The sequence below is a fragment of the Lissotriton vulgaris genome, chromosome 1_1 (genome assembly GCF_964263255.1).
Source record: "Lissotriton vulgaris chromosome 1_1, aLisVul1.2, whole genome shotgun sequence".
NCBI lineage: Eukaryota > Metazoa > Chordata > Amphibia > Caudata > Salamandridae > Lissotriton > Lissotriton vulgaris.
The window spans coordinates 1,306,754,505-1,306,776,935 of NC_141685.1; the positions used below are offsets into that span (position 1 = coordinate 1,306,754,505).

Genomic DNA, 22,431 nt, shown 5'->3' on the forward strand with positions numbered 1-22,431 from the left:
CTCAGCGTTCCCCCACTTATCTTGATAAAAATGGTGAGTCGCCCGCCCCAACGGCGGGTTGGTGAGTCGCCTGCGGGACTCCCATTGAACTTGGTTTGATGCTTTACTGTCGCAGTCAAAAGGCCCAGCCATACAATTAGGGTATCATTTTTAATGGAACAAGTGGGGGAACTCTGGGTAGTGAGAATTTTGTAGATTCCTAGTGATTTTGGGAGTTTATATTACAGAAATGCAAGGAAAATATACAATTATAGGCAAAGATTAAAGTTTACAAGGTACTGTGGGTGAGGCAACCTTTTGGCACACCATCCTGGACTCCCCTGGTTGTTTAGTTTTCAGAAATGTCTGGCTTTGTTAGATTTTCCTGGGTGAGTGCAGGGCCCTGACCCATTTTTATTAGGAGACTTGGGGGAACACAGAATAGTAGAACAATTGCTATTACCAATTGGATTTCTCTGCATTTGTGCCTTCAAAATATAAGTCAGTGTGTAAGAAAGAAGACATTTGGATGGATAAATGCCTTCTGAATCACATGGTAGTAAGGGTACTCACAAATTCAGAGATGTACTAATAACCATTGCTACTGAACTCCTTATCTGATGTCCATTTCAATAATACATAGATTTCCATGGTACTTTATTTCACTCTTTATATCTGAATTGTTCTGTAACTGGTACACAATGAAAAACCATTGTAGGGTGCAACCCAGTTCCTGGCTCTTGAGGGATTTACGCAAATGACCCCTGGCTGACTTCATAACATTGGCTACTTTTCAGAAATCTGGAGCTTTCTGGGATCACCCATGGGTTTCACAGCAGTTTCAATCACAAACTGAAAGTAGGTTGAAAGCACAACAATTAGGAAAAATTAGCTACCTCTTTAAAAAATGCTGCAATTGTAGTAAATATATAGGTTTTTTATTCATATCTGCATGTTCCTGAAAGCTGGGAAGATGATGACTTTAGCCAGCAAACCTTTAAATGATGCCACTCTTAGGAAAAAAACCAGATACTTTTTTTCTATTTTCCCGAACCCCCCAAAATACAACTAGATTTTGCCTATTTTATTAGTCCTCTCCATGGAAATTCACAAACCCTGGGTACCTTTAGAATACCCAGGTTGTTAGGAAAAAAGGACGCAAATTTGGCGTGGATACCTTATGTGGAAAAAGGTTATGGAGGCCCAAGAGCAAACTGTCCCACATAGCCAAACAAGGGCTTCTCATCTTATATGGAAAAGGCCTGGCAATAAAATGGCTGAATTATGTGGTCTTGCAGATGTTATGCACCCTCTGCCATAACATATTTGACACTCGAGCTGCTTAGGTCTAAATCAAGCACAGTGTGTTTGGAAAAAGTAAAAGTACATAGAAATCTTCTTACAAAATATATATGGGGAAGATACAAAAGTGACAAGAAAAGCCCTTTTCTAAGTGCTTCTTGAGCCAATTTAGCTTCTTGTCGATCAAAGAAAGCTGCAGCTCCATCTACCCCTGTCGTTTGTGTATATTAAAACTAACCAAAGGGTGTAAATTCATGCACGTCTTTTCTGGACTGTTCCATGGACACACAATGTTGAACTTCTGAAAAAGTTTTGGGAGTTATCTGAAGGACAGGAGCATGCAGAATTTACATAATCTAGGGTAAAAGAAACAAAGGTTCAATCTTTGTGTTTTATATCTCAGAAATACCAAGACATTTTGTTAGATGGGCCAAGCAATCGTACTCTTGAGATCTCACCAAGGATCCATTATTATGTTTAAAGTTGAGGATTTCTTTTCAGATTGATGCTCACACTCAACGTTTTTATAAATGAAATCACTTTAATCTAATCCCTCTGGTTCAAACCATTTTCCAGTCGGCACCATCTTCATCATTTTTAGGTTGAGCCTGGGCAGCGCATGCGCTGCTCTGAGAGGCATGCTGTATTGAGGAATGTAATAAAAGCTCCACCTATCTTTTCAATTGGCTCCTGTTACAGTCCTTTCAAAATCGTTTTTTTTTGTTTGTGAATAGGCTCACTAGTCCCTCCTTGGTACCGCCTTGTCTGCATTTGTTATCTCCCATAAAGACTGGACTTTTTACTTGTGGACTTACACGGTCTGCTTTATCTAGTCGGTGATCACTAATTTCTTTAATGGTCTTCCTCTACTCCACCCACAACGTCTCAGCCCACTTTTACATTGTTGTTATTAATGTATTTATTTTTTAATTTGCAGCGAGGTCCGCTTTCCGGAGTGGTGTGGCTCACTGGTTAGAGGCGGCAGACCCGGAAGCAGAGGACGGCCCGGGACCAGGGTTCAATTTCCGACGCGGCAGGGTCGTGAACCAGGGTCAGCGGACTCGATAATTCTCGCCTCGGTGCCTACTCTAACCAGGGATCACACTCGGCAACTCTGGGCATTAGCTTGCCTCATCTCCACAACGGCCCCCCACCAACGCCGGGGATGCCTGGTTTCACCTTGGAGATACCCAGGAGGGACCATCTCACAGGGAAAACCAGGACGGATTCCCCAGCGGTCTATAGCGCCAGGACGCCTCAGGGCAACAGTGCGCTTCACAAGACACATACATTTACATTTACATTTCACTTTAGCGGCCGCACTTCTTTATTTATTTAACTTACACCTCGATCCGCTTTCAGTTTAGTGGCCACACTTATTTATTTAATTAATTTGCAGCGCAGTCCGCTTTCACTTTAGCGGCTGCGCTACAGGACCTTTTTTTTTTTTTAAAGTGAAAGCACTCCATACTGCGTTTTCACTTTAATGCTGGCTGCACCCCTTCCTTTAGACACTGCTGACTGTAACCTGAATACAGTGAGAAGCGTCTAAAGAAAGGAGCGTGGCCACTATGAAAGTGGTGTCGCATTAGCGAGAATTGAGCTATCGGCATTAGAAATGACAATGACTTTTATATATGTTTTGCTTTTGAAAACATACAATTTACAATGTCAATAGCTTAAACTCTCGCAAATGCAAGACCTATTGCATTGAAAATGTTTGTTTAATTTCTCAACATTACTATAAACGTTATAGACAGGAAATGTAAGGTGCGACAGGAGTCTGCTATATATAAACCAAGAGGGCCAATATATTTGGAGTGATTTATCATCCTAATTTTGTGTTTCTTAGGGTTGTAATTCGATGCATACTTCTTTTAGCCATGCTCATAGACGGAATAACCCTGTATAGTTAACATAGTTCGGGGTTATCAAGTGCTGAGTAAAAAAGGGGCAAAGAGCAGCAGTTGTCCATGAAAGACAAGAAACTTCTTCCTTTTGCATACTCATAATCATCCTGCTTAGTCATCTAGGAAATCATAGGCCTCTGGCTCGAGTGGCACCCCTTCACTGGACAGAAGCAGGTGGAGATGAACTGGTGTTGCTTTCTTTTTTTCCTTGTTTTTCCATGCCTTGAGCATTGAGAAACTCTTCATCACCAGATTATTTTGATTATCTTCCTCAATCTGTTCCAGCTTGTTGTTTTCAATGCCCAGGACTTCAATGCCGATCTGTTTCCAACTCTTGCCCAAACACTTGGCTAGACGCATCAGCTGCTTGTCAGTGACGAGTTTGTCACACCCTGGAGAAAGAAAAGTGTGAGGGAGATGTGATTAGAGGGGAATCAAAAAAAGTTGCTTTCTGGTCTTACTTATTTAGTTTGATGCAACTTCAGGTCACTTACTACTCATCCTTGTTTATTTTGGGTTACGTTGTAGTATTTGTACTCTGTAGTGCCGAACCTCTAAAATAACCTGACAAACTGTGCAATTAAGTGCTTGACATGTTATAGACCTTACATGAACACAATCTAAAGAACACTTTTTCTACAAGTAAAGCTGCAATATAACGTTGACAGAAGAAGAGGGATCTACTGTTTGTATTGTGCATGTGTCAGGCGGTGGTTGTACCACAGGGCTCACACTTTCACAAATCATTCAGTGACAGGCTGCATTAGCCTCCGCACTATAGCATGTCGGCTTATGTCTGTTAGGTTGAGCTTGTCCGTCATACAACCTTATTCCCAATAAGAAGCAAGGGTGAAGTAAAAGGCACAGCCTTGAGTTCTTTCCTTGTTTCTGATAAGGTGAAAGCAAATGGACCTGGCTATTTTGCACTGTTTGTTGGAGCTGAAAGATGGGAAATGTGGGCCTTTGAGTTGCAGCGCAAGGTGTGTGCTAAGAACATTCTTAAGAGAGGTTTATTTTCAGCACCTTCTGCTTCCTGTGTACATGATTGCAATGCATACGGTGTTTGTGTGCCTGCACGTGTGCACCATTGTGCTTAAGCCTATGTGAATGAGTGTGTTTGTATGCACGTCGATACTAGCCCCTGCAGTTATTTATCTATTTTTACAAATTAAGCAGTGGCTGACAGCACATACAGAAAGGAAGCTTCTCTATCAATGCGCAGAATTGAACATGTCAAACATAATAAAGAAAGATTTCAGCCGGTAGAATGAATCTACAAAAAGAGAGGAGGGAAACACTGCGCGTGTGCAGTTTCTTTAATATGGAACTGCGAGTTCTACACGTTGTTCCTTCAGCGCCGCTGTCATGTAGGACTAGGCTTATCCTATTTTAAACCCGATTAGTCCACTGTGTGCACGGCATTTGTCATTTCCAACAACACCTGGTCCTGAGCACTGATTTTATTTCCCTCCTCTCTTTTTGTAGATTCATTCTACCGGCTGAAATCATTCTGGTTTAGCAATCATGCTTTGACCAGAAGGCACAATCAGGAGCGGGAGCTCACAGACGACACAGGCGAGGGCTGAGGCAGCCCCTCTGTGCGTAGGTACGAGGCCTTGCGCCCAGCAAGTGACGCCTGATGGCATACAGAAAAGGAGTCTGTAAAGGCTTCATAAAATGTCCATTGTCATGGGGCACAGATAATAGATCAGAGAGCATAGCTGGTCAAGTGGCTGAGGGCATGTGGGAGACAAAGGCATTACTGCATAGAGAAGTTTGTCATTTGGGGTACTGCAGGGAAAAAAGAAGAATGTTCCTTGCGTTCAGAAAAAGGATCATTCATTTGAAATTGTAAAGAAGGGCAGGTAGATGGAAATGGCTGCAAACAAAGGAAGCATGCCAGCAGCTTCTAGGTTACCAGAAATGAAGGTGAATTTGGCATTTTCCAATACTGAAGCAAATCAGGTCTCTAATCATTCAGAGGGGGAGGTTAATGGGTGTGGATTCCAGTTAGAGGGCCAGGTAATCACGCAGGCAATGAAATAGGGAACAGGACCACAGCTTATTTTATTTATTACAGAGTTTTATCTAGCGCAAACTTGACCATAAGGTATCGGTATCAGAGCGCCTTACATAGCACCAGTTGTGTTACATGAGGACACATTAAGTTTTTGTTAGGCACGGGGAGATTAAGTGATTTGCCCAGAATCACAGGATGTTCAGCGTTGATGCTGAGACTGGAACTTAGTTTCCCAGATTCGAGGTCAACCGCCCTAGCCATTAGGCCAACTCTTTTCCCTCCGGTTGTGGTGATCCGAGGGACAAAGTTGGGAGAACTCTGGTAAACAAGGCCAGGCAAAGTGAGCATCAACCAGCCAGATTGGGAGCAGCCTGTAGGTGCTGGTCCGTAGGGAGGGAATAGTTCGATACATCCTTCCTGACAGCACAAGGGCAAGAAGAAGAAACATTACAGGAGTCTGAGACATCTACAGATTGGTGAACTTTTGATGGTGGTATTTGGGATGGTGAACGTCCGGGAGTCGGAGGGAGAACAGGTGTATGGAATGCTGATGAGGTGTGTGAACTGGACTATAATGCTGAGGATGAAGAACTGGAGGAAGGCAAGAGAATTCCAAATCCATTTGACTGGGAGAGATGAGCCCGGCACAGGTTGAGAAAGGCGCACAGGGTGGGAGGCATCCAGAGCGACAACAGTTTCAGACAGGTCAGCAGAGATGGTGGCAATGTTGGGGTAGTAGGCTTAAGACATCGCAGACACAAATGGTAGAAAAAGGAGTTGGTCTATGTCTATAAACAAAGGTATTGGTACGGGGGGCAAGTTGGAAGGAAAGGTAAGCGGGGGTAAGAAACCTGGTGAATACAGAAAGAATGGTGCCGACAAGGTAGACAAAGAGCAGGTCAGGGACGGCAGTGGTAAGCAAAAGAAATAAGAGAATCGCCACAAATCTTAGAAATACATGGGGGTTCCATGCCTCAGGGGGCACATTTAGACACAAAGACAGAAGAAAAGATATGGAAAGGGGAATTTGTTGATGTTTACAAGCTCCTACACAGGGAAGTGCAATCTAAAGAGGGCTCTAAAGAGGAAGCGTGGGAATTGGCACGGTGCCCGAGGTTGCTTACTAACATTGACACTTGGGCATCAGCTTTTCTCGTTTACGCTGGTGTATACTGCGAAAGGTTTCCTGAACAATCTGTGACCATTTTCAAACATATGGATACCATTAAAAGAAGGCCCAAATGGATTTTGGGGGTGTGGCCTGATTTCCTTATGATGAGGAATTTAGATCAAGGTTGGGGCCCAAGCCAGACAAACCTTAGGTAGAAAGCGATAATGAATTATGGTTACAATGGATGTATCTTACAAGATCACCACCAGCGCTAACACACAGCCAGTGGTCATGCAGTTCAATTTTGACCCTTTCAGGGACATCCCACCATTGGCTGTTGGGGTTTCAACAGAAGTTTTTGTGCACAAACTCCATGCAAATATGAACACAAATCTGTGGAGGGAGACCTGTGGTTTTTCAATGTTTTTGGGGAACAGATAGCAACGACATATAGGGAAGGGAAATGCGAGACAGTATCAACCTGGTAACAAGAGCTTTTACACCAATTAAGGTGGAGACGCTTTGGTGGTGGCTGGCTTTTTACCCTGGAAGGGACAGTGGGTGTTTGCAGGAATGGGGTTTTTGAAAAGGTTTCCTGCCAGGATAGCAGGGGCTGAGAGAAAGAAGATTTGCAGATAACCTAAGGCCTAATAGAGACATGCCACAACTACTGAGAACAAAGAGGTAGTGGAAGATAGAATTGTAGGCCCCTTTGATCATTGGCCATTGCATGACCTAATGATATATCCTTTGGGATTGGTACCTAAAAAAATTTGCAGGTGAGTTCAGAATGATCCATCACCTCTCATGGCCTAAAGGTGCATCAGTGAATGCTTTCACTGCTAGAGAAGACAGTTGTGCAGTTTGCTGCAGTTGACATGGCAATAAAGTTGATTAGAAAGTGTGGCATGGGCACAAGGATGGCAAAATGTGACTTAAATCAGTCTTTCGCCAGTACACCTTTTTAAATTTTTACTTACTGTTCATAGAGTATGATGAACTCATTTACATGCACAACGTTCGGGCAATGGGTGGTGTAAAATCTTGCATACTCTTTGTAGCTGATGGCACATTTTTCAAATGGTGTTTTAAGGTGAGATTAGACGATGAAATGGTGACAAATTATTTGAATGATTTTGTGTTTTTAAAAGCAGGAGGTAGGGGAATTTGTAGGCTAGCGTTACAGCAATTTCAGGCAATGGCAGATGTTTTGGAGATTCCTTTAACCCCAGAAAAACAGACAGTCCTAGTACATCCTTGGTATTTCTAGGTATTGAGCTGGATATAGTTGCTATGGAGGCCAGGTTACCACAGACTAAGATGCAAGAAATCATTCATTTGCTAGAAGAAGCAATAGTTGCACCTAAGTTGACTTTGTGCCAAGTTCAACATTTTCTAGGTCATTTGAACTTGGCATGTAGAGTTGTAAGAGCAGACAGAGATTGGATTTTATGACAGCAGGAGTTACACAACCCCATCACAGAGTAAGGATTTCTGTGGCAGTGGGGGCAGATCTTGAAGTTTGGCTGTTCTTTTTGCAGAATTTCCGTGGTGTGACAAAGTGGTCTTTGGATATGGCTTTCAATTGGCTGGTGCAAATGTTTTCAGTCATGCAGGCTCAGATTGTTTGGGCCTTTTCCGGGAAGGGGGTTGGTGCTCTGAGAGGTGGCCAAAGACATGGATGAAAGAAGGCAGAAGAATTGCATTTCTGGAAATCTTATTTTTGGTGGCCTTGCTCAGTGGGGCAAAGAATTAGCAAACAAAACAGTGACCTTTAAGGTCACTATTGAAACAGTTGCAGCATTGGTGAATGGCCAGCGGGCGAAAGACAAATGACTCTTGAAGCTTTTGAGGCATTTTATAATAGGTTGCCTCATGTACACCATTGTGTTCAGTTCTAAATACGTGTCCGGTGTGAATAATAACATCGCAGACACATTGTCTCGTTCACAGTGTCAGAGATTCCATGGTTTGGTGCCCAGAGTGGAAGCACTGAAGGCCAAGGTACCAGCAGACATGTGGAAATTATGAGGCTGAGGATTCTAGGTCTGGTAAGAAATAACTGGCATAGAATTCCAGGTCAGCTTACAGACGACCTTGAGAGGAGTTTCTCCACGATGGCGCAATAAATAGAGGTGTTGCTATCAGGAGTTTTGTAAAAAGGAGAGAGGATGTTATACTTTTCATTATGTCCAACACTAAGAAATGGAAGTCAGCAGCTACTTTAGCTGGGAAATTGTCAGGTATTTCCTTTTATGGCAAATTCTGTTGGTGCTATGAACTCAGTGAAGAGAGAGGGGTAGGAGGATTTTAAAAGGCTGGGCTGAACGGCAGATGAAAAAGAGAAGGCAAAGGGATTTGTTATGTCACCAGGCTCACCCGTGCGCTGTCCATTCGTTGCACCTGATAAAGAGAAGACTATTCCTCATCGTTGTACCTCTTCTTTCCTGTTATAACACAACCAGAACCCATTACTATATCCCTGTTATTAATGTTAGTTTACGGTCTCAATGCAGTATGCTTTTGTGAGTTCAAGGTTTCTTGTTCAAACTGCACATGTTATGGTTGTTTTTTGGAGCTTTCAGAATTTCCTAACAAATAGGAATAAGCAAGGAAGCAGGGATGGACATATGTGATGTGGAGAGGCAAGGAGGTCCATTAAATTCGACTTTGCACAAATCTAAAACTGATCACCGAGGAAAGGGCGCACAGATTGTGATGCAGACTACAGGGCGTGAGTTATGCCCAGTGGGAGCCTGGGAGTGTTTAAGATTAGCAGGTGGAGCAGCAGGAGGCAGAAAAGTTTGTCATATGGATGGTATATCTTCGAAAATAAGGACAATTGTGGGTGAAAAGGCAGAAAATGTCAGCACACGCTCTTAAAATAGGGTTGAGTCAGAGGCTAACAATTGGGGTTCTCTCTGAAACGGTAAACAACGTTTACCCCGAAACTTTCTCCCCGCAGGGAATCACAACTCGGTTGTTACAACGACCGCGTTGTGATTCCGCATACTATTACTCCGCAAGTCAGCACAACGACTTGCAGAGGGAGGGGGTGTTGGATTTAAAATCTAACACCTTCCCTAGTGTCCGCACAGACTGACGTTGGAATAGTAAATTATACTATTCCAACATCCAGCACCCCCCCTCCGCAAGTCGTTGTTCCGACTTGCGGAGTAATGGTATGAGGAATCACAACACGCTCGTTGTAACAACTGCGTTGTGATTCCCTGCGGGGAGAAAGACTGCAGGATGGCTGTACATATTCCTCTGAAACAGATCATGCATCTGCGAAAATGGCCTTCAGACTGCTGCTTGCGATGTATTAGGCTCAAAGGGAGCATGCAACACATCATTATTTACATGTGTTACTGTTCTTGTTACAGGTTGTGTTGCCTGACAACATATTGCATTCCTCTACATATGGGTCGAGCGGCATTCATTTGTGAAATGTGCAACGAAACAGGAGAAGAGTCGGCTTGTAGAAAGAATTTGCGTTTTCGTTCAGCCGATTTCAAAATTGAATGGTGCGGTAAAGGAGGTTTGAAGTGGGGCCAGCTGCTTCTGTGGTTATCTGGGTTGGTGGGGGTAGCCCGTCTGGACACTTGCATTGCCGCTGCCATTGGAAGGAGGAGGAGGGGGACAAGGACCACCAGTCCCAGCCTCCTTTGTGGCCACCGTCACTGCCTACATTATACTGCGCCAGGAGCATTTTAAATATCGTTGCTGGCTCCCGCAAGGCGGGTAGCCCGTCTGGACACTTGCATTGCCGCTGCCATTGGAAGGAGGAGGAGCGAGACAAGGACCACCAGTCCCAGCCTCCCTTGCGGTCACCGTCACCGCCGACATTATCCCCTGCCCGGAGGTGCTTTAAATATAGTTGTGGGCTCGACCGGGCCACGCCCAGGCCAAGGGCGGGCCCGTCCACGACTGTTCATGGCTGGGCTGGGACAATCCTCTTGGCTGCATATTTTGGGGCAGCGTAAAAGGCCGTTTTGTCATTTTCATTACTGCTCAAAGGGGGACGCTGTAGGCACTTTGGACCTTGGCCTGGACCACGCCAAGAGTAAGCCTTCTTTTTGGGACACTTATTTGACTGTGTGGAACTTTAATATAGTCCATATCTTTATCGTCTTCCTAGGTCTCTCTGTTCTTTGGCAGTAAAATGGGGAAAAAGACTCAATTGACAACCGACACGGGTCCGCAGGGTCGCACCATTGACACATTTTTGGGTAAGACGGTGGGTGCCATCAACAAGGAGATAGTTTGGGCCGAGAGGCAGCTTTCATTGGACACGGGTGGGGGCAGGAGCAAGTTCGCCAGCTACTTTGCAAAAGATTTGCTCAGACCAGGGCTAGCCCACCCCTCCCCTGGCTTCAAATCTGGCACCCTTGGAGGTATCATCACCGAGCCGCTTGTCCCGGGGCCCAAGTCTCCCCTTCACTCCCAGTACAGCGGCAGCCAATTTCATTTTCTGAGCCAGTGATCCCCCTCTCCCCTAAACTGAAACGGAGGGCTAAGAAGCCCATTGAAGCGGCTCAAATTACACGCCAGGATCAGACGATGGTTGCTAATGGGGTGCTCGTGGAGGAACTGTTGACTTGTCTGGTTCCAGTCTTACAGAACATTACAGAGTCTTTTACGGACCTTTTATCCCCACTTTTAGTCAGACTGGACAAACTGGAGGTAGCAACAAGGGACCTGGCAAGAAAAATTGACACTTTTGTGTCATCTGTAGACAAACCTTCTTCTGGTGGGGTGTCCTACATGTCAATGCTCTCCCAAAGCTCAAGGGAATCACGTTTCAAACCACAAAGTCAGGGCCTGGTGGTACTAGTATTCTGGGAGACCGCGCAATTAGCGCCGAGCGGGCCCGCCGGGACCTAGATCCCGAAGACGTTCTCCCCATTGGGATACAACAATCTGGGGTTTGCCAGCCTACCGTGATTGATCTCCCCCCAGCATGTGCTCCTTACTCTGTGGTCTTGTCAGGGGTACCCGGCTTACCTGCCCATAAAGAGGAATCCACGGTCCAACAAATTAATAAAGCTGCACACTGGTTGGGCACACATTCCAGGTTTGCCATTAGGGACCACACAGATATTTTGATGACACGGAGGGTGGGGTGGATAGGCCCATCTAGGAAATACTTTGAGGGAAACTGTGTTATAATTTCGGTACAGTACCCTGAGTTTGCTCGTAAAATCCTGTTTGATGCCGCTAAATCTTTCTCCCTAACCTCCTCAATTAAGTTGCTCCCATTGGGCTTTTTTTATAGACGATAACTGAGCAGACTGGGGGGGGGGTAGGGTTATTGCCTGCAGGGGGTGGGCTGGGCGAGGCAGGCCTGAGAAGAGGGTTGCCCCTTGCTAATTCTTTCGCCCCCCCTCCCTGCTGATTTGAATGAGCTGGATTGACTCCAGGATGTTGATGAGCAGTGCACCCGATCCTCCCGGCAGAGTGATTCCTTGAGGCAGAGGGTAGAGGAAGTTGGCCCCATATTAATATGTAGCCCGAAGGAGACCTTGGCTGCTCCATCACCTCATGAGTCCCCCGTGATTAGCCACATGTCCCAAATGAGGCCCGAGTTACCATCTTTTACATCCCTACCACCGGCTATTGCCAACCACTCTACCGGTAGAGATTTTAGCCTCATAATCTGGAACGTGGCAGGGTTCTCTTCTAAGGTTGCTGATGAATGTTGGCTATTGTATGTTGGGGCTTACAAAATTATATGTTTACAGGAGACCTGGGAAACCAAGAACATTTTCTTCTTGGATGGGTATAAGACCATCTTTTGCCCTGCATTAAATTCAACAAAGAGTCAAGCCAGTGAAGGCCTTATTATATTTGTGGTCTAACAATTTTGTAAAGATCTAAAGATATTGAAATGGAACTCTCAGGTATTCCAGGGCATAGAAGTTCACTTGGGGAGAGCACTCACCTGTGTGATTATCAACTTTTACAACGGCAAGAAGGTTGAGGGGGGACCCACTAATTTTGACGCTCTAAATTGAGGGATTGATGAAAGGAGGAGGGATGTGGGCATATGAACTTCATTCTAGTGGGGGTTTTCAACTACCATCTATGTCCCTCTTTAGTAAAGAACCAGGGGAAAGTATAGCCATGCCTAATTTCGGAGGAGCTCCATTTGGAACACACACTGGAAGGGAAGGCTCTAAATAACCTGTTATTGACTCAGAATCTGGTGAATACTCTAGATCTTTGGCCCCCCGGGCCCATTTCAACTTGACCTGGTCCTATAAAGGTAGGAGTGCGGCAACCATCATAGATCTTACATATGTAACAGCATCATTGGGGGTGGCCCCCGGATCATTCAACATAGAGGACAGTGCCTTCAGCAACCACAATCCATTGACATTGGTACTGACGGGATTGCGTTACCCCACGTCAGGTCTTTGCCAGCCGCTGATATCCCTAACTCCCACTGATCAGGGCAGGCGCCTTAGATGGGCGAGCATAGACGTAAAGGCTTTCAATCGTAGCCTTTTCCCCTCATGCCAGATTGAGATAGATGCGTGCCTGAACTCAAGCACCCCGAGCGAGTAAATTTTAAGTTTGTTTTCCTCCATTGCAGGCCTTTTAACTACACAGATAGGGGGGCGGGCGCAGGCTGTCCCCTCATGGTTTGACCACAAGTGCTTGCAGGCTTTAAGGAGGCTAAAGGCAGCACTAAAACAGGTGCCACAGGAGAAAGCTAGAGTGTCTTTGTGCTGTTGCTTGTATAAAGAAGCGACAAGGGAGCGCAGGTGTCATCTTCAAAAGCAGGCATGGGAGGACCTAGCTAAAGCTAGCGAACTGAGGGATTCTTCCTTATTTTGGAAAATTATTAATAGTCTCTGTTTCGCAGAGGCATCTACCCTGTCAGTATGTCATCATGTCACTGCACATTGGGTGTCCCATTATGTAAGAGTCTACGGAGAAGATTGCATTCGTGAGCACAGTGTTGACATCTCCTTTGTATGGCCGGTCCCCCGATTAGTTTCACTCTGGAAGAGGTAACCGTTAGCATTCAGATTTTTGGCCCCAATGGTATTCCGCCAGATCTCTTTCGCGACAACCTAGAGGTCTGGACCCCCCTACTAACTCAAGTCCTAAACGCAGCAGCCTTGAAAGAGACATTGCCCTCCTGGCCCACCGCCACAAAAGTGCCAATTTTCAAAAAGGGGGATAAGGACAAGCCATAATCTTACTGTCCAATTTCCCTTATTGATGTTGCAGTCAAGGTCCTTGGCCGGGTTCATCTTTCTAGATTGTCTACGTGGGCCACAGATAACCAGATCTTATCGGAAGTCCAATATGGTTTTCGGGAAGGCCGATCAACCTCAGACCAATGCCTTAACCTATATCTTCTAATTTCAAAGTATACTGTGGCCCAACCGGGTGCCATGTACTTGGCCTTTATGGACATTACGTCCGCATTCGACCGGGTAAACCGGTCTAAGTTATGGGACAATTTAACCTCATTGGGAGTGGCTCCTCGTATTGAACATCTTCTCATTTCACTTCATGCCAATTCATCGGCAGCAGTGAGAGTCTCACATGAGGGTGCCCTCACCAAACATATTCATTGTACATGGGGGTGCGTCGAGGGTACATTTTAGCCCCTTTTTTATTTTCAGTTTATATTAACGGCCTCGAGGCGGCACTCCTGGGCCTTCAGTCAGACTCCCCTAGAGCAGGCACAAGAGTTTTGCCATGCCCACTCTATGTGGACGACGCTGTGTTCATGGCACGTATGGGCCGGGGCCTGCAGGTCCTAATAGAAGGTTTTGTGGCATTTATGGATGGCTGGATCTGTCAGAGAGCTTTACCAAGTCGTATGTACTGGTGGTGGACACACGGGGGATCCGGCCAAAAAGCTTTAAAGCCGGGAATCATACTCTTGGTAGGGTCCTGACCTTCCCCTATCTGGGAGTGTTATTCGATGACAAGCTAAAGTGGAAAGCCCTTCTAGAAGGGAAGCTAGATGAGCTGAATAAATCCTTGGGAGACATTACTAGTTTTGCAAGTAGATTAGGCTCAGGGGCCCCGGAGGTGATCCTCAAATGTTATAAATCCAAGGGCATCTCAAGAGTAATATATGGGAGTGAAATCTGGGGGTGTGTGCCCACACATAGGCTACGGGTGGCGGAAAATAAATTTCTGCGACAGATTTTACGAGTCTCCCCGGGTACGCCAGTTTGGACTGTACACGAAGAGCTAGGGGTGAGTTTTCTGGCAGACCAAGTGGCGATAAAACCCCTAGTGTGCTGGATAAAGATTTGGACCTCTGAGCACAAGCATTTAAATCAAATGATTGTAACGGACTTCTTCAAATTGGAGCATGGTGATAAAATACCTTGGATACATCATATAAAGGAGTCTTTTCAGACGATAGGTGGGCCAGATATTTTCTTTGCACATGAAACTTTAAATAAGGGGGACTTTAATATTATAATAGATTTACACTACACATTTTTAGGCTTGAACCATCAAAATCTGGAGCTCAGCAAACCTCCAGTCAGGGCATATGCAATGTTAAAATCGGTATCGGGTATGGAACCGTACCTCCTGGCCTTAACTAGTGCTCACAATAGATTTTTAATCACGCGTTTTAGATTTAATCAACTTCACCCCATTTTAGCATCCTCTGTGGGTTTTCTCCCATCACCAGATCACCGTGGTCCCTGTGGCTGTGATCTTCGATCTCCTTAGGACACATTACATTTTATTGTACTGTGTAAATATTTTTCACTTCCTAGAAAATGGTTTCTCCAGCCCCTGCTCAAATGTTTGAAGTTCAGGCATGCTAAAGTTGCCCTTTTGCATTTACAGCTGCTACCTAACCCTTTGACTCTCTGTGCAGTGTTAAGTTTCTTGTGGACCGCTTATAAATCCAGATTATCTAGAGTTGATTGATTAAGTGATGTGGGTTTTATTCATGAGTATTGTTTTTAAAATCTTACTGTATTCCTTTTTTTAGATGAATTGTGTGATTATTTATTACATGATGTACTGTATCTTATATGGTTGCTTTGCAACCCAATAAATAAATATATATATATATCTGGGTTGGTGAGAGTGAGACCTTGCCCTGATGTGTTAATAATTCACTTTGGTGAGAATGATTTGGTACAGATTTCAGGTTTAAGGCTTATTAAGTTGATGAAATCTGATTTGGAGGTGATTAGATGGTCTTGGTCTGGTACTTTTGTATTTTGAACAGCTTTAGTGGCATGAACAGTGTGGCACGGGATGATCAAGTATAACGCAGTGGAGAAAGCCAGGCGAAAGGTTAATAAGGACATGTACTGTGTTTGCCAGAAAAGAGGTATAGGTGTAATGGACATGGAGATATCACAAAGGAGGTTTTCGCTTTGTTCCGGCAAGATCGTGTTCATCTATCCTTTTTAGGAAACACATTTTATTTGCTTGAATTACAAAACCAATTGGCGAAAAAACTGGCAGTTAAAATGATGGTGGTAAGCGATCGCTGGCTATTTAACGACAGCCCAACAAATACGTCTTATTTGGAGAATGGATAGCAATGGCTGTTTGAGCGACATCCTACACCATAAGAAATATGGATGTGATAAGGGGGGGGGGGGCAGGAAATAACATTGATGCAGGGTTTTTCTTGGATATGCAAGAGAAACAATTGATGGACGGAATGCTAGACAATGCAAACATTCACCCCCAGTGACAAGGATCTGGGTTTAATCCATCATTCTTTTGCTCACCACACCACCCCAGTTTGGACCCAGCCATATGCAAATCAGTCTTCACCCTGTTCTTTGTGGGAACAGTCCAGCCGAACTGCCAAGCTAGGTCCTCCCTGGACCGGAAACAAGCTCCTGGGACCGGTTTCAGTACATCACCCTTCATCAGCCAGGCTAGCTAAAATCCAGTCGTGTAGTGAGCTAGGTACCCACGTCTGGGTATACCCTTCCCACTTAGGGTGAAAAGTGCTACGCATACAAATGATTAGGCTAGAATTAATCCAGTGGTGTAGTGAGCACGGAACCCACGTCTCGGTATACCCTTCCCACTGAGGGTGGGTCACTTGCTCACTGTGCCACTTGATTCAAGCTAGCCTGGCTGAAGAAGGGTAACATACCCTGAAACCGGTTCCAGGATGCTTGTTTCCGGTCCAGGAAGGACCTGACCTGGCAGTTCGGTCTGGACTGTTCTCATGGGGCACAGGGTCAAGACTGATTTGCATATGGCTGGGTCCAAACTGGGGTGGCGTAGTGGGCAAAAGAACAATGGATTTAACCCAGCTCTTTTGACTGGGGGAGAAGGTTTGCATTGTCAGCATTCCGGCCATCATTTGTTTGCTGTAACGCTATTCACCCTAAGTGGGATGGGTATGCCCAGAAGTGGGTCCCTTGCTCACTGTGCCACTGGATTCAAGCTAGCCTGGCTGAGGAAGTGTGACATACCCTGAAACCTGTCACAGGACGCTTGTTTCCGGTCCAGGGAAGACCTGGCCTGGCAGTTTGGTCCATTGTTCCTTTTTCCCCGCTTACTTTTCTCCATTCCCTATTCTCTCTGTTCTGTTCCACTCCCACCCCCTGTGGATCCATATTAGTTAACCTGATTAAATGTTGAGAGAACCTGTGTGTTCTCTCTGCCATTAACGGGCAGTTGTTGGATGCCGATCCGTTGTACAGTTGATGAAAGTAAAACTACCTCTTCACTTACCTCTTGGGAAATGTCTTCATTATTTCAAGCCTGCGTTCTATCTGGCATAAGTGGTCTGTCTCTACCTGTTTTTCTTCTTCATGGAGGAGGGCAAGTCTTTGACGTTTTCTCAATTGTCTCCTCACAGGAGGTATGTACCCTGCTTGTTAGCAGGCTGGACAATGAAAATGCTCTCTTCGTGGGCATGCCAGACTACCTCTTCAAATGCTTGGAGGTAGTGCAAAACGCTGCTGCCAAATTGGTGTGCAATAAGGGCAAATATAGCTCAGCAACCGACTGCCTGAGACAACTTCACTGGTTGCCCATAAGTCAAAGAGAATGATTCAAGCTCTTATGGCATACTCACAAGGCACTCCATCACACTGGCCCTAAGATTCTTCAGAATAAAATCTGAATTTACATTCCTCCCAGATGCCTAAGGTCACATCAGCAAGCACTAGCCGAAAGTAAAAAGATTAAAAAGACCAGGGCAAGGGAACGCACCCTTTCGTATCTTGTGGCACTGCACTGGAACGGGCTTCCAGTAGAACTTAGGCTGATCGAAAACCACCACTTTCAGGAAGAAACTCAAAACACACCTATTCCCTAAAGACTGATGCCACATTCGAAATCAGCACCGGCCCCAACAACCACTACTCCACTACCTCAGCGCCGTGATATCCCTAAGGGATGAATGCCATGCTATATAAATAAATAAATAAATAAATAAATAAATAAATAAATGTGCTACGCAAACAAATGATGGACTGAATACTGAATGAATCATACATTCACCCCCAGTCAAGAGATCTGGGTTAAATCCATTGTTCTTTTGCTCACCGGGCCACCCCAGTTTAGACCCAGCCATATACAAATTAGTCCTGACCCTGTGCCTAACAGGAACAGTACAGACCGAACTGCCAAGCCAGGTCCTCCCTGGACCGGAAACAAGCATCCTGGAACCAGTTTCTGGGTATTACCCTTCATCAGTCAGGCTAGCTTGAATCCAGTGGCACAGTGAGCAAGGGACCCAGGTCTGGGCATACCATCCCACTTAGGGTGAAAAGTGCTACGCAAACAAATGATGGACGGAATGCTGAATAAATCATATAGCCACCCTCAGTCAAGAGATCTGGGTTAAATCCATTGTTCTTTTGCTCACCATGCCACCCAGGTTAGACCAAGCCATACGCAAATCAGTCTTGACCCTGGGCCTCATGGGAACAGTCTAGACCGAACTGCCAGGCCAGGTCCTCTCTGGACCGGAAACAAGCATCCTGTGACCAGTTTCTGGGTATTACCCTTCATCAGCCAGGCTAGCTTGAATCCAGTGGCACAGTGAGCAAGGGACCCACGTCTGGGCATACCCTTCCCACTTAGGGTGAAAAATGCTACGCAAACAAATGATGGACGAAATACTGAATGAATCATACATTCACCCCAGTCAAGAGATCTGGGTTTCATCCATTGTTCTTTTGCTCACCGTGCCACACCAGTTTAGACCCAGCCATATGCAAATCAGTCTTGACCTTGTGCCTCATGGGAATAGTCCAGACCGAACTGCCAAGCCAGGTCTTCCCTGGACCGAAAAACATGCATCCTGGGACAAGTTTCTGGGTATTACCTTTCATCAGCCAGGCTAGCTTGAATCCAGTGGCACAGTGAGCAAGAGAACCATGTCTGGGCATACCCATCCCTCTTAGGGTGAAAAGTGCTACGCAAACAAATGATGGATGGAATGCTGAATAAATGATACATTCACCCTCAGTCAAGAAATCTGGGTTAAATACATCGTTTTTTTGCTCACCATGCCAACCCAGTTTAGACCCAGCCATATGCAAATAAGTCTTAACCCAGTGCCTCATGGGAATAGTCCAGACCGAACAGCGAAACCAGGTCCAGTTTTGGGGTATTACCCTTCATCAGCAAGGCTAGCTTGAATCCACTAGCACAGTGAGCAAGGGACCCACGTCTGGGCATACCCATCTGTGAGGAGGAAGAGCAGGAGGACACCCGTGGGGCGGAACAGATGTGGACTTCCTCTATGCCACCGCAGAAAAACCCAGAAGTCAACAGCGCTCTAGTGGCCGGACGACTGGAAGGGGCGGAGTCACTCCCACAAGCGGAAGTGAGGAGAATAAGAAGGGAGAAGGAGGAACGGATGGTGTGCCGCGTTGGAGGCAGGAGAGCCGAGCACCTGGAGGGCGGAGAGGAGAACGTGGAGAACCAAGGAGAGGAGAGCGTGGAGAGCCGAGGGGGGGAAGGAGGAGTAGCAGCGGAGGAGACGGAGAGACGGAGGAGCCAGGAGAGTGTATTATACACCGTTTGCAAACCTGGTGGGTTGGCTGAAGGAGGAGACGCCCCGGGTCCCTACGCCGCGGTCCGAGACACGGGCCGTGGCTCAAGACAAGTGCCGCTGCAAGGGGCGTTTTGGTGGGGCGTGTGGGGAGGCGGAAGGTAGGGCACTTAAAGGAGGTGTGTCATTTGGCTAAGACCAAACTGCCAAGCCAGGTCCTCCCTGGACCGAAAACAAGCATCCTCGGACCGGTTTCTGGGTATTACCCCTTATCAGCCAGACTAGCTTCAATCCAGTGGCACAGTGAGCAAGGGACCCACGTCTGGGCATACCCATCCCACTTAGGGTGAAAAGTGCTACGCAAACAAATGATGGACGGAATGCTGAACAAATCATACATTCACCCCCAGTCAAGAGATCTGGGTTAAATCCATTGTTCTTTTGCTCACCATGCCACCCCAGTTTAGACCCAGCCAAATGCAATTTAGTCTTGACCCTGTGCCTCATGGTAACAGTCCAGACTGTCAGAGGAGGTATGCAGTCCTGTCAAACCTTTTCCGAACTAAAACCGTCTTCCTTTGAGGCAGGCCAAGCACTGTTTCCAGTTAAACATACATGTTTTTTCTCAATCATTGCCCTGTGTGGAATATGTGTCAAGAAGCGCTGCAGCCATCATAGAAACTGAGTCCTATACATTACTTTCCTCAAGGTTCTTTTCACACAGGAGAATTCTGACCTTACTAGTATTTCTTAAGCATATTTCACCTCCTTATTCCTTCGTTGCAATGTACATGCGTGTTACTGAACACATTGTTTTATAGTTTGCAATGAAATGCAGCTGTTCATACATTATGTAAAGTGATGGTTTTCATTATTCCTTTGATATGCATGCATAGTCACTAGTATGTGGTAGCTCTGAAAAGTTTTAAGAAGATTTCCCTAACAAGCTGTGAAACACTCTCACATATCTACAGATATTGGCATAATGCTGTGAGGAATCGTGCAACTAGCCATACTCATTCTCTTCATGCTGCTTCTAAAGGCTCTGTGGAGTTTGCTTTAGCAGTGTATTTATATGCATTTAGTCCTTTTATCCTAGGGTTTAACACTATTTTTGTTGAATAGTTTGCAGTCAATGTTTAACCGTTCTTAGACCAGTATGTTGAAACATTCTTAACCCAATATGCTCAAACTATCTTTTAAACCAATTATAGAGAAGGAAATAAGAAATACCCTACTGTATTACCATTTATGAGGATACATTGGGAATAAGATTCTAATAGAGTACAGGAAACAATTTTTCTTCTTGTATTCTAGATCTGAGTTGCAAGAAGTTTTATGGAAAGTTGACTGAAATGACTCTGAGGAAGTTACAACTGGACTTGAAAGATCTGAGGAAGGTTATTAATTAATGGCGATCCCAAATTAAAAGTAATCAGCATAGACAAAACTGCTACAATCAGTCTCTGGGTGAAGATGGTGAGAAAGGAAAACATGATAAAACATCTGGTGAAAAAGGTAGTGAGTGTGAATGGGAAACGAGTTGCTAAGAGGGGAAGAAAAGACGACCAAAAATATAACATGCAGCAGGTTCCTTCTGAATCTGTGGGTTAAGAGAACATTTTGCAAACCTTATAGAGATGGAAAGAAAAATTCCAAGACAAGCAAGTTTGCCCAAATTGGTGACTGTTCACCCAGCATAGTAAATGAGAAAATTAGCCTTTTTGTAATGTTAAAAATATGTCTTGTTACTGGAGTGTTAACAGTGTGAAAAAGATCCTGTAACTCTGATCTGTTGCATTTAAGTTTTAGATTCCAAATGAAGGGTCAGGTCTAGGAAAGCTTTTCGCGATCGTAAAAGGCCCAATTTGCAAAATGGGCCATTTGCGACTACAAAAAGCACTTTTGGTATGTAAGAAACCCAAATTGGGAATCAGTAACATGTTACCTCATCACAATTTGGATTTGAGACTTCATACCAACTTAAAAGGGGCGAGGTTAAAGCATCAGTTCCAAATACTGATTTGCTGTGGAATGTATTGATGTTTTGCCATCAAATGCAATTGCAAAACATTAATATGTTATCAACACCTCATAGGAGGAAGGGAATCCCCAGGCAACCCCTTTTTGTGAATGGTACAAAAAAAATTATTACGAGTAGCCAGTGGTCCCTGGGACCCCTGCTTATTCTCCAAAAATAGTTTTGCTAACTTTTTTTTTTGTTGCAAACCCATAAGTTTTATTCTTTATGGAAAACAGGTTGCATTTCTAACAAGCATTGGCATAACCAATAGGTCTCGCCTTTGGGACCTTATAAGTGTTTAGCTATGCAACAGTTAATGTTGTTGCTGTAAGGATATGTGCTACATAACTAGCCAAATCCCGAGCTAAGAGGAGGTGTACAGGTCCTGTTTGCACAGCATCCTATGCAGGCTAGAGGTGAGGGCTGTAGACAGAACTGAGGTGAGAGGTATGCAGACAGGGGAAGGGGAGCAGGCTGGAGGCGAGGGCTACAGGCAGAAGTGGGGTGAGAGGTGTGCAGACAGGGAAAGGGGAGCAGGCTAGAGGTGGGAGGGTACAGGCAGAAGTGGTATGAGAGGTGTGCAGACAGGGGAAGGGGAGCAGGCTAGAGGTGGGAGGGCTGCATGCAGAAGTGGGGTGAGAGGTATGCAGACAGGGGAAGGGAAGAAGGCTGGAGGTGAGGGCTGTAGACAGAACTGAGGTGAAAGGCATGCAGACAGGGGAAGGTGAGAGGGCTAGAGGTGGGAGGGCTGCGGCCAGAAGTGGGGTGAGAGGTGTGCAGACAGGGGAAGGTGAGAAGGCTAGAGGTGGGAGGGCTGCATGCAGAAGTGGGGTGAGAGGTGTGCAGGCAGGGGAAGGTGAGAGGTCTAGAGGTGGGAGGGCTGCGGGCAGAAGTGGGGTGAGCGGTGTGCAGACAGGGGAAGGTGAGTGGGCTAGAAGTGGGTGGGCGGCAGCCAGGAGAAGGGTGAGGGGGTGCCAACTGAGACGAAGACGCTGCTGGCAGGAAAGAGTGGGCCAGCAGAGAGCAGAGCAGGTGACGGCCCTTCTCTTCCATGACAGGCTGCCTCTGCCCGTCAGAATGTGCGTCCACCGGCTCAGTCTGCAG

The 22,431-nt window shown here is 45.6% G+C and overlaps 1 protein-coding gene across 2 annotated transcripts in view; it reads right to left on the reverse strand.

Moving 5' to 3' along the window:
- Positions 1–619: 619 nt before the first annotated feature.
- The window catches only part of LOC147749051 (uncharacterized), a 97,648-nt gene continuing 75,836 nt past the window's right edge, over positions 620–22,431 (reverse strand). For both annotated transcript variants that reach the window (XM_086965597.1, XM_086965605.1), the window contains exons 5-6: positions 2,584–3,583; positions 620–2,227 (exon numbers count right to left, since the gene is read on the reverse strand). In XM_086965597.1, coding sequence (XP_086821723.1) covers positions 3,303–3,583 — 281 coding nt within the window. In that variant the 3' untranslated portion in view covers positions 620–2,227; positions 2,584–3,302. The remainder of the gene's footprint in view (positions 2,228–2,583; positions 3,584–22,431) is intronic.